The sequence below is a fragment of the Abramis brama genome, assembly GCF_963993115.1.
Source record: "Abramis brama genome assembly, chromosome: 1".
Classification (NCBI taxonomy): domain Eukaryota; kingdom Metazoa; phylum Chordata; class Actinopteri; order Cypriniformes; family Leuciscidae; genus Abramis; species Abramis brama.
Window position 1 is genome coordinate 21,408,477 of NC_139963.1, and position 12,532 is coordinate 21,421,008.

The 12,532-nt window shown below is 39.5% G+C and overlaps 1 protein-coding gene across 2 annotated transcripts; it reads right to left on the reverse strand.

The window, feature by feature from the left end:
• Window positions 1–3,810: 3,810 nt before the first annotated feature.
• LOC311093258 (nuclear body protein SP140-like protein) lies at window positions 3,811–11,777 on the reverse strand. Of its 2 annotated transcripts, none has more exons than XM_084130519.1 (13): window positions 11,502–11,777; window positions 11,304–11,384; window positions 11,011–11,144; window positions 10,711–10,764; window positions 9,013–9,046; window positions 8,695–8,880; window positions 8,082–8,215; window positions 4,942–4,989; window positions 4,721–4,836; window positions 4,539–4,635; window positions 4,316–4,375; window positions 4,094–4,234; window positions 3,811–3,978 (listed from the first exon to the last, which is right to left on the reverse strand). In XM_084130519.1, the coding sequence occupies exons 1-13, from the start codon at window positions 11,596–11,598 to the stop codon at window positions 3,910–3,912; spliced, it is 1,251 nt and encodes a 416-aa protein (XP_083986645.1). In that variant the 5' UTR covers window positions 11,599–11,777; the 3' UTR covers window positions 3,811–3,909. The 2 variants fall into 2 exon arrangements, with proteins under 2 accessions (XP_083986645.1, XP_083986644.1); XM_084130518.1 differs by having other exon boundaries at window positions 4,721–4,839; window positions 11,502–11,775.
• Window positions 11,778–12,532: the final 755 nt, after the last annotated feature.

Genomic DNA, 12,532 nt, shown 5'->3' on the forward strand with positions numbered 1-12,532 from the left:
TTAAGGTTATCTGCCCCTGCTTAAAGTGATTTTGATTCTTTGCTGGTTCTCAAAGGTTCATTGTTTGTGATATGTTTGCCATTCTGTGATCTGCTCTTTCTTTATTTATTTACTTTCATTATACTCATATATGTATTCTTTGTTAGATGTAGTTGTATGTTTATAGTTTCATTTATTAAAAACCCATTATACGCTTGATTGTCTCTGTTTGCTGCTCATAGAACAAAGCCTCTTAAATGTGCGATCTTAGCTACAAGCTTTATAAAGTGTGATCAGCCTACAAGTTAATAATCTTATAAAACAAGAAAGTTATTCCTTCATGGCCAGAGGGATAGCCTTTCTTGAGAGTTTATAAGAAGAATCCTCCTTGAGAATCGATAAAAAAATCGCATGATTCGTTTGGAGGACGAACAAATTATTCGATGTGACATTAATTTCGTAGGCATTCACAAATTTGATCTATAGCCCATCTGTATATTCATAATTGATTGTAATTCGTTGTGGTTAATTATCTATATATAGAGATACAAATATATGGGCTATGTATTCCCTTTTTGGGCGATTTAAAATGTGTAGGTAATGAATCATAACCAGTATGATTAATTATTGATTATGAATGATTAATTATTAATTATACATTCCCCTCATTTGAGCTGATTTCATTACATGACGCTCGAGTGATCAGGGGCGAGTCTAGAGGGGTGGCACAGGCCCCCCCTGGAATATGATTGCCAACATCATTGGGCTAGATTTACTGTCAATCTGACAATGCCCAACGCCATTGGATCAGAGCGCTGTCAATCACTGCTTGATTTGCAATTCGCAAAGCGGAATCACATGTCCGCGTTCTTCAAACAGTTGGAGAGGGAGAGACAGCTTGACACGTCACTTTCGTGTTTGACTGATCAAGCTATTGTATGTCGCCTGTATAACGTTGGATTAGCTAACGTAACTTCAGCAGACTATTGAATAGAGAGGACTTGTTAGTGTTATTCAGCCGCAGTGCACACCACCAGGGCCGGCCCGCGGCATAGGCGGAATAGGCAAATGCTAGGGGCGCCACTCATCCATAGGGGCGCCAAAATGAGTGAATGAGTGAATTTTTTTAAAATAATACTATTTTAAGGTATAAACACATAAACTACCGATATTATACTTCAGATCGCCTAAGCCATTCACAGGGGCGGTAAACGTCGCCATGGTAACCGTGGCGCGAGTTCGACCAATCAGAGACGTCAGTGTTTTGATTAGAATTGTGGGTATTGTAGTATTTCTCCAGAAGATCACAAATAACAAGGTTGATTTCATACTTTGTGGCTTTTATAGGAGCATAAACTTTCTTTTCAGAACCTCGTAGCTCGTGGTCAATCTACCTTGGATGGTTTAGACATTATGGCTGAAAATCAATATCCTACGGAGAAAATGAATGGGATGTTGGTGGTCTGTTGGGGCCCCCCTTGGTTTCAATTGAAACGGTAGAAACATAGGTAAGGCCGCGTCTGCGCATAGGATACACCTGTGCATCATTGCTCATGACTCCTCAGGAAGCCTCCTCACTCCTCGACTCCTCGCGGTGCAATTAGAAAATTGAGATGTCCTTCAAGATGGCTGAGCTCGATTGGTTTCTGGGTCATTGGATGGAGGATGGAGGACGGAGGAGCGAGGAGATGAGGAGGGATATTGAGAAGCACCCATAATATTCCTCATGGAGGAATGCCCATTAGGGGGCATCAAGGACTGAACAAAAAGGCTATCTTGGTTACAAATGCTGTAACTTTTGAAAACTTTATGCAGTCACCACAAAATTTGATCCAGATGCAGCTCACATGTAGAGGGACTTCACCAAAAATGTTTCCTCCTACCTTATTTCCTTCCTGAGTTATTCCATGTCAAATAAGAAAGACATGCAAAATCATAAAAAAATTATATATATATATTTTTTTGTCTTTTATCAGCAGTTTCTTGGCAGGAGAATTTCCAAATGTAATGTAATTTATATTTTCCAAAAATTTGAAAAGTGTTCTATTAAACGATACCTACCTTTTGACTCTCCTTTATAGTTTTGTAGTTATGATTCTTTACTTTTGTGTGTGTCACTCAGACAAAACAATATTACAAATCCAGAGGTGGCAGCAGTGTTGACTTTTTTTTTCTTTTCTTTTTTTTATGCCAGGGTAATATAACAAAATATTGTAAGGGGTTTTACAGTCAAAGACCCAGAACCAGATATGTTGAAGACCCGGAGTAAGAATTATAATAAATTAAAGAGAAGATTTAATGAAGATAATTTGCCGTTTCATCAGCAGAAGTCATCTTCAAGACTCACACAGGAGGCCGCCCCCCTTACAGTTACAAAGATCACAGCAGGTATACCCTTCACCAAGGTCTAAGCTACGTCCTAGCTTCAGGTTGAATGATTCTCATTGGCTAAGAATAGATAAACATAGTAATTTTCCACACATATACAGATAGATTGAAGCATATCTTCATCGATTATGCAGCTGACACTCGGATCCTGAAGTTAGGCACGTCGTGACCTTTTAGGTCGCAGATTTGGGTTGCAGAGCGCCAGCATGTCCAGAACAACAACTTAGTCAATCTCCAATAATGCCAGTGGTTCCTTAACCTGTAACCAAGAAGACTAACACACACACACCGACCTGACACACACACACCAACACACACACACACACCAACCTGAGCTTCCTCAAGGTTGGATTTGGCCAGGCTCTAACTATAAACAGGAGAGTATTCTCAAAACATCAAGATAATACGTTCTTTCTCTCAAGGAGAGCTACAATTTAGTCTAACTGGAAACTAAGGCTTTAACAAAGAGATGGTCCCTTAAACTATAGACTTCATTGGCCCCTGTGACCATAGTTGTCTGAGTACCCAAAAACAGATGAATGTATTGACACATGTTGAAGACCTTTCTAAAACAAAACAAAACATCTTTCCATATTTCATTTCTGGAAGCTGGGCTAAATGAGCAAGCACTGTCACTGCATTCATATCAAATACAGACATTAGAGAATACATGAAAAGAACATTTCAGTGATCACACTGGTAACTTCTATAACAAAGTAAAATCTCACAAGCCTAGAGTAGTCATTCAACTCGTGTGATATTTAGAGGAAAAATATTGATGAATACTTTGATTATAATCAATTATTACATATACATTGAAGCAACAGTTTATTCCAAAATCCACACCCTTCAGTATATTGCTATAAATGTAGGCCCTCGGCTGTGAATTGATTCAAGGAACGAAAACAAAACCCGGAAACAAACTAAATTTTAACAGGAACAAAAACGAAAATGAAATCAACTTTAAATGTTCCGAATAGAATCTATCATTAACCTGTTTATCGTTCTGTTTAAGATTTTAATTTGGCAGTCAGCCAATCGTGAATTCAAATATTACAGCCTATGCAAATGTGACATCCAACATGAGTGAAATGCAATATGCAGTGTGGAGGCAATGTGTTGGCATTAGCTGTTGGATCGCAGGAGTTTATCCAAGGATATTTTATCATGGCAGATTCTATCCAGCGTGGTGTGTTTTGAAACCAGAAACCGCTACTTTTCAGGAAAAAGTATTTTTTAAATGATTAACACCTTGTTGTCAAAGTTAGTATTGTGGCTTTATGGTCAGACACTTGCATTTAGCAAGTTTGCAGAATGGCAAGAAATAAAGTCAGAATTGCAAGATATAAATACATTTCAAGATATATTAGATATGTGTTGAAACAAGCTTCCATAGTATCATATAACCTCACAAGTGAGAGAAACACATTCACAAATTAATAGTGATTGTTCACAACTGCACTATTTTTTTAATGAAGTCTAAATTGTACAATAGCCTTCACACAAATGTCACGTCGAAGGACCTCTTGTTACGGTGTGATGTTATAGGAGTCTAAAGATGGTTTCAAAAAGTTCCTTTAGCCTAGAGGTCATTCTACTGAAGTCATTATCCTACAAAGAAGACAAAGAACAATGTCAAATTCAGTCAATAAAAATAAGACAATATATAAGCACATTTTTAAGACTCCTGTCATTAGTAACATTTGCTAGCCCGAGTGAAACTCACCCTTTTGGAAGTCCATTGGTGAAAAACGTATTCGATATCAGAGACAAACTTTTGCACTGTTTGATAATCATTATTCTCCAGGTTCAGCTTCACTCTGCCCAGCATCATGGGACCACAAATGTTCTCACTGTTTCTTGGGACCTGAACAATATCAGTGCAGACGTCACATTCTATATATTTACATTCCAACTTTAAATAATCTAAAACAAATAGAAGCTTTACATTAGTGCAGGGGTCAGTAATGCTCTCATGTAGCAGGTGTAACAGCAAACACTGGCAGTGCTGAATTATAAAAGACAGACAAACAAAATTGTTAAAGGGATAGTTCTCACAAGTTTTATTTATTTATTTTATTTAAATTTAAATGTCTAAACGATGAAAGAAATGTTATTTTGGACCCCAATGACTTCCATTGTACAGACAAAACGTTTTGCATAAACTTTACCAGTGTGTACTGAGAGACTGGACTGCTCAAAACGCCCTGGGTCTTTCGACTGGAATCCTCCATATTCTTTATCAGACAGAATGTGCAGCTCCACTGGCTTCAGTACAGACAAAACACACAATATTACACACGTTAACTGTTTAGTTTGACTAAACCAGGTAAAGGTTTTCTCTCTCTCTCACCCAGGTGAGTCTCCATCTACAACTGGTAGGTGACAGTGTGAATGAAAAGCTCGTGGACATTCGTCACAACACACGAGATCTCCCTCAGAGTCACACACGAAACACACGTCATCATTCTGCTGGGACAAGAGTTCATAAAGAAATAAAACTGTATCGTCTTCAAACACATTTTAAATGTGATGTTTTTGATATGACTGTAATTGTGACTGATGATTTCTTACTAGGTCTTCTTGATCACAGTTGACTGTATGTGGTTCCAAAACTCTTTTCTGTAAAGTATGTGAAAACACATTATAGGCTATTGTGTTTATTGCAATAAAACTTGATTGGCCGCTGTCATCCCACAGACAGCGTTCCAGACAGACTGGTAGTCCATGCATTAGTGGTGTCAACACCAGTAGGTGGCAACAAGATGTCAAAAAACATCAATTCATTCAGGAAAAAAAACAAGTGAATATCTGAAATTAAAATAGCATACTAGCATACTTTTACTATTTCTGTCATACAAAGATATTTAAAAGTATGTAAGAATATAAGAGTGTATATTGATTTCGTCCCCTTGGAATTATAAGGTTCTATCTGCGTTCTGAGCAGTTTTGAGATATTGAGCTTTAAAGTTTTTGCATTCCATTCGACTGTGTAGAAAGAACCTTTTTATTTTCTAAATAAAAAGTTCCAAAATGTACACAACTTAAAAAACAACATCACATAATGTAAAGAAGTGGTCACAGAATAAGAATATGTGAATAACTAAATTTTGACAAAAATGTCAGATAGAACCTTATAATTCCAAGGGAACGATTTATAAAGTTACATTTATATTTAGGCTAGTGTACTATAAGAGTATATAGTGAGAGTATATATAGTATATATAGTGTATTATAAGAATATAAACACTATGCTATTCTGAATTTAACCACTCTTTTTATCACTGAATCATTGTTTGAACAATTCATTTAAAAAAACTGATTCATTTCATAACAAGTGACCTTTTAAATTCGGAATAGCATTACCAATACAACACTTTTCTGGCAGCCAGAGTTGGCAGCCCCGAGTAACAGCACGAAATAAACAATAATGAACATTTGAGGATATGTTGAAAGATACGGTACAACTTAAGGCCAAAGTATACTTCACTTTTTACGCGTATACAAGCGTCAGCGTACAGTGCTCGTGACCAGAATTTCGTCATCAAAAGAGTACATGCATTGCTGGATTTTTAAGATACTTAGATTTAACTTCCTGGCGCCTCTCAGGAACCTGATGACCAGGTTGTGCTTTCCCAGTGACCTGCCATCAACAACATCGTGATGTGCTGCGATGGCAGCGACATACACCTTCAAGGAAGGAAAGCACAGAGCCGCTCGGGCATTTCCGGGGGTCTTCCAGCCAGGAAACACCACTCTGCGAAGCATAAGCACATTTCGTAGACGGGGCTCTAGCTGAAGTGATAGTGTCAACTACGGCACAACTAACAAGACCTGCTCCCCGTCCTCCCTGAGCTTGCACAGTGTTTGTGCGAGAAGGCTCACCGGGGGAAATGCATATTTGCATAGGCCGAAAAGGCTGAAAAGCACTGTGAATTGTGTCCAGATACCAATAATCCAACCGCGAGCGCTCGGGAGACAGTGCAGGGTTCCACTCAACCCTGATGCCCGCAGTGGCCCGGGAAAGCATGGCCGTCAATTCTGAATCTGATTCAGCGTGAGAAACCACCCCAGAGGGGTGCAGCCCAGCTTCCTCATCCTCTCCAGAGGACCGAAGCCCACTCCCTGATGCAGCAATCGACATCCGATCCGGAGAACCGAATGAGACACAAGGTGCCTCATGTGAGGGACCCATGCCAACATTGCATGCTAGAGGAGTGGGAGGTTTGTGGGGGTGGGCCCGATGAAGAAAATCCCACTCAGATTATCAGATACTCAGATATCTCCCAGAGTGCTAACCAGACCCATGGCTCTACAATGAGAAGATGCAGGGGGCTGGGTAGCAGCAGAGGGGACTCGTGCCTCCGTACTAAAGGAGGAGAGTCATGACCTCAATGCCAACATGGACATGCTCTCGCAGTGATAGCATGCACCATCCTCTCTCTGCATGCTGTTTGCCCAGGCATGAGAAACAGTGATCGTTGCCATCAGATGAAGTCAGGAAACGACCGCATCCAGAAACACAGAAAAAAAGACATCTTGAAAACATCTTGCTCTTTTAGGGAAACTGCTCTGAATGCCGAAGCACCAAGGGGTGAAACACTGCACTCTTCTGTGCACAGCAAGGTTGGATGTGAGACACTGCTGGATGCGCCTTCACACCGGCAGAGAGATACCACGACAAGCTGCAAGCAATAACAATTAAAATGGCTGTTTTCGGAGTAGCAATTCAATTTTTCTCCTTGTTAGCAATTCAAATTGCTGTTTGCTCTTTTCTTTCTTGTAGACATTTACTCTTTCTCTTGAAAGGTGAATGGTATCCAGACGCCAGTCCACGTAACGTCGAGCGTGACTGACTGAATGTGAACAGTAAGTTTTGAATGCTTATATTTTCTAAATGCTAATTTTGTCATTGTTTTGGAGTACATTAGCGTATAGATAAAAGTAAAGGTATAGGGACACACCAAACTGACGCCAAAGAACTAGCGCAGATGAAAGCTGACTGTGTTGTCGCCTTGCATCGGGGCAAAAAAGCTGCACTTGAACACACGAAAGAACTACAGCCGACTGTCAGCAAGCCTGCGTGTTCTGCGCCTGCTTGTAAATAAGAGAACCGTCTATTTCTGCAGATATATTTGTCTATATTCATCATTCAAAAAGGGAAAACGACACTGAAAGATGCAGATACACAAACCATAAACAAAGCAGCGCGTTCTTACCGTTTTGAATATCAATCCTGCTGATCACTTTCTTCATTCCACTCCGCTCATGTTAATATTAAAATATTCGCCAAGGAACCCTCTGGTAAGATGACGTAAAATTTGAACAGCCTTCTGTCTGTACTGTCTTGACTTCTTTGCTCGCTATTTTGCTATTATTCTCGTGCACTGACTAATTCACTAAGCTGAACAGCCAATCTGAGTTCTCTCTCCTCCCGACGGCGATGCTACATGCTGAATCGGCCCAAAAAAAACCCTGACGTTGTCCGACTAGAGCCAACGCACCGAAAAACACACCGATGCTCAAAAACAGCCCGACAATGCCTGGCGGCCGATTGTTGGCTTGGTGTATCCCGGGCTTAAGACTAACATATTCATACTAAAAGCCCAAAAACTTTTGATTTCATGGGGACTCTGAAGGGCCCGGTCATCACGGCCCAATGTGACCGCCTTGTCTGTTAATACTGTAGCTTAATATGATATATTTTCTTTTACCGTTATAAGTTTTCCAAGGGGCATTCCATGGGCAACAATGTCTTTCCTCCATTTTCCATCTGGTTTGTTCAATCTGATGAAATCCCCTGGGCTCAGCCAGGAGTTCTCTGTTCTTATGCATCTCCCACAACGCCCTGAAAAAAAAAGACAAAACTGAGTGCAAAAGTCTTGTATCACTCCAGTCAAGCACTGTATTTACATTCATTGTCAATATGTTGTCTTATGAAACACTTAGTTAGTGTGGTAAGCAGGGCGGGGTCGAGAGCCGTGGGAAAGGAGCAAGACCGGTGGCGCTAGTGCTATAATAAGCATCACCTGCCCACCACACCGGTGTCGAGTCCCACTGTGGAGCTCTGGGAGGATAAAAGGAGGAGCGACGACAGTGAAGGATGAAAGAGGACCATGAAGGCCTGAAATTTATTTTGGTGTTTTATTATATTTATACGCAGTCATCTGCGAGGTGCTGCCGCTTTATTTTCGTTGTGTTGTTTGTTTATTTGGTGATTAAAAGTTACATTTGTCAGTTCCCTCCAATTTCTTCCCTGAACTTTAACTTTGTTATAGTAAGTATAATTTGTATAATTATTCAAAATAATTATTCTCACTCACACACCTGTGGCAAAGCGATATTTGTGTAGGATGCCAGAGCCAGAACCGCAGGTAACAGGTAGGGTAGGACGTTCAAACACGCTCATGTCAATACCATCATCATCATCATCACCACCATCATCATCATCATCATCACCACCACCATCATCACTATCATCATCATCATCTTGATTTTCCTTTTCATCTGATTCTACAACAAATACACAAACAGAATACTCAGGAAACAGAATATTTTATTAAATATCTTTCTGAATAACTGTTGTAAGTTATTATTTAAAGGAATATTTATTTTCTATTTTCAATTCTGTCATAATTTACACACCCTGTTGTTCCACAACCACAGGCTTTTTCTTCTTCTGCAGAACATAAAAGGAGAAATGTTGATGAACATCTTGGTCACTCTTAACGTATGTCACATGTAATAGTTTCAGTCTAGAAAGGTTAAAGGGATAGTTCACCCAAAAATGAAAATTCTGTCATTATTTACTCACCCTCAAGTTGTTCTAAACCTGTATGAATTTCTTTGTTTTTCTGCTGAACACAAAAGATATTTTAAAGAATGTAGGTAACCAAACAGTTTCTGGTCCCCATTGATTTCCATAGTACACTCACCTAAAGGATTATTAGGAACACCTGTTCAATTTCTCATTAATGCAATTATCTAATCAACCAATCACATGGCAGTTGCTTCAATGCATTTAGGGGTGTGGTCCTGGTCAAGACAATCTCCTGAACTCCAAACTGAATGTCAGAATGGGAAAGAAAGGTGATTTAAGCAATTTTGAGCGTGACATGGTTGTTGGTGCCAGACGGGCCGGTCTGAGTATTTCACAATCTGCTCAGTTACTGGAATTTTCACGCACAACCATTTCTAGGGTTTACAAAGAATGGTGTGAAAAGGGAAAAACATCCAGTATGCGGCAGTCCTGTGGGCGAAAATGCCTTGTTGATGCTAGAGGTCAGAGGAGAATGGGCCGACTGATTCAAGCTGATAGAAGAGCAACTTTGACTGAAATAACCACTCGTTACAACCGAGGTATGCAGCAAAGCATTTGTGAAGCCACAACACGCACAACCTTGAGGCGGATGGGCTACAACAGCAGAAGACCCCACCGGGTACCACTCATCTCCACTACAAATAGGAAAAAGAGGCTACAATTTGCACAAGCTCACCAAAATTGGACAGTTGAAGACTGGAAAAATGTTGCCTGGTCTGATGAGTCTCGATTTCTGTTGAGACATTCAGATGGTAGAGTCAGAATTTGGCGTAAACAGAATGAGAACATGGATCCATCATGCCTTACCACTGTGCAGGCTGCTGGTGGTGGTGTAATGGTGTGGGGGATGTTTTCTTGGCACACTTTAGGCCCCTTAGTGCCAATTGGGCATCGTTTAAATGCCACGGCCTACCTGAGCATTGTTTCTGACCATGTCCATCCCTTTATGACCACCATGTACCCATCCTCTGATGGCTACTTCCAGCAGGATAATGCACCATGTCACAAAGCTTGAATCATTTCAAATTGGTTTCTTGAACATGACAATAAGTTCACTGTACTAAAATGGCCCCCACAGCCACCAGATCTCAACCCAATAGAGCATCTTTGGGATGTGGTGGAACGGGAGCTTCGTGCCCTGGATGTGCATCCCACAAATCTCCATCAACTGCAAGATGCTATCCTATCAATATGGGCCAACATTTCTAAAGAATGCTTTCAGCACCTTGTTGAATCAATGCCACGTAGAATTAAGGCAGTTCTGAAGGCGAAAGGGGGTCAAACACAGTATTAGTATGGTGTTCCTAATAATCCTTTAGGTGAGTGTATATTATTTTAGTCAACGGGGACCAGCAACTGTTTGTACATATACTTGTCTTCTTTTTTGTTCAGCAGAAGAAAATAACTTCATGCAGTTTTAGAACAACTTGAGGGTGAGTAAATAATGACAGGATTTTAATTTTTGGTGAACTATCCCTGTAAATCCTTCATCAAATCGGAAAACAATCCAATAGCAGCCAAACCTGTGCGTCCTGAACCTTGCTTTTCACAAAGTTTTTAGATGTAAGAAAACCATCCTATGAATAGAAAATGGAACAAATTCAGAATATGTCATGAACATATATGTCATCATTATTGTTATGTTGTCTTCCCTGTGTCCATTTTCATATCAGGGAACTGTTATTTAACTGGAATTTCTCAAATGAATTCTGACTCACTAATCACCAAGGCCATGATAAAAAAAGAAGGTAATTATAATTGCACTCAAGTGCATTAGTTGAAACTGTTAGTATTGATTATGTATAGAAACCAATCTTATGTACCTCTATGAGTTTCTGGAGTGGAATCCCAGTGCTAAGGATGCTGGTTTTCCACTTTTTGTTCCTGTCCATCATCCCAAACCTCTCAAACTCAGTGGGCTTGAACCACTGGCCTTCACTGAAGATGCACTCCTGTTCTAAGGACAGAAAGAGTTTATTCAACCACTATTGGAATGACTTGTTTCAGAGCTTTTGAATGTTAGATAATAATCCATAATAACAATCTTGAGACATTCAACAATTTAGCTCCTCATAAACATTACTGCATTCTTTAACAGAAACGTTTCTGCACCTACTGTTATTATATTTCTTCAAATGCAAGATGCCCTCTTTATAACCACATGTAACAGGAAGTTGAGAATTGTTTTGTCCCGATTCTGAAACAAGTACAATCAAATCAGTTAGCGTAAAGTACACCTCTTCATATTTCAAAGGACATGCCTGATTTATTATACTGTCTTGTCATTTTACTAGTAAAAATGCTTTAGACTCACTGGGGCACTTTTGTCTCTTGGCTTGTTTCTTCTTCTCTGATGTGCAGAGGGAGGACGATCCCCTCAGCTGTCTCTTCTTACAGTTTTGTTTCTCCATCCTCCTCTTTTTATCCCTTGATGTCGTTTATTTCTAACGCTGTTCTCACTCAGCCAGTCATTTACTGGAATGCTCTCAACGAGTGATTTCATAAAGGGGCTGTCGTATTTTCTGCATTATTTGAACAGCAGGAAGTGGACGGGTTCCTCCACGGTGAGTTGCCTCCCTCTCACATTCACATGAAACGAAACTCAAGGTTGCTTTTTGGTCCGCCTTCATTGAAGATACACTCCTGCACTAAAGGCAGTTTATTCAACCATTACTGGAATGACTTCTGGATGCTTTCGAATTTTGATCTCTTGCAACTGAGTGCTGAGTGAAAAATAAAACTATAAAAACAACAGATGAGAAAGGATATCATTTTTTGGCTTGTCCACAGAATGCAAATATTTTTCAGAACCTTTTAATGGAAATGGATTTTCAGAACAGTATTGTAATATTTTAAAAAAATATTTCATTAACATGCTAAAATTATTAACTCTTTTACTGTTGTCCTCTTTCACAAACATACAATAAAACATAAACAACATCAATATTCCTTAAAATCTTTGAAAAAAATTTTTTTTATCAAAAATGATTGTGTCAGTTAGTGATAGCCAACAATAAAGTGTAACCATGACTTGCCTATAAATAGTACAAAAATATAAACAAACATTTTTATTTTTATTTTCTGTGACATGGTAGTCATGCTATGTTTGACAAATCTTGTCAAGGATGAATAAAAAACAAATTATGAATGTTACATGAAAATAGAACTTGCCAACATTTGAACATGGCTCAAAGATGTCACTTCCAGCTTTTGTAAGGCCCGCCCAATCGGTCCAACAACAGATTCCGAAAAGCCGGTGAAGGTTTCCTGCACGTTCTGTCTTTTCAGTGTGGCAATTTAATTCCAATTAAATGTTTATCTGACTCCATTTTATCACAACCTCAA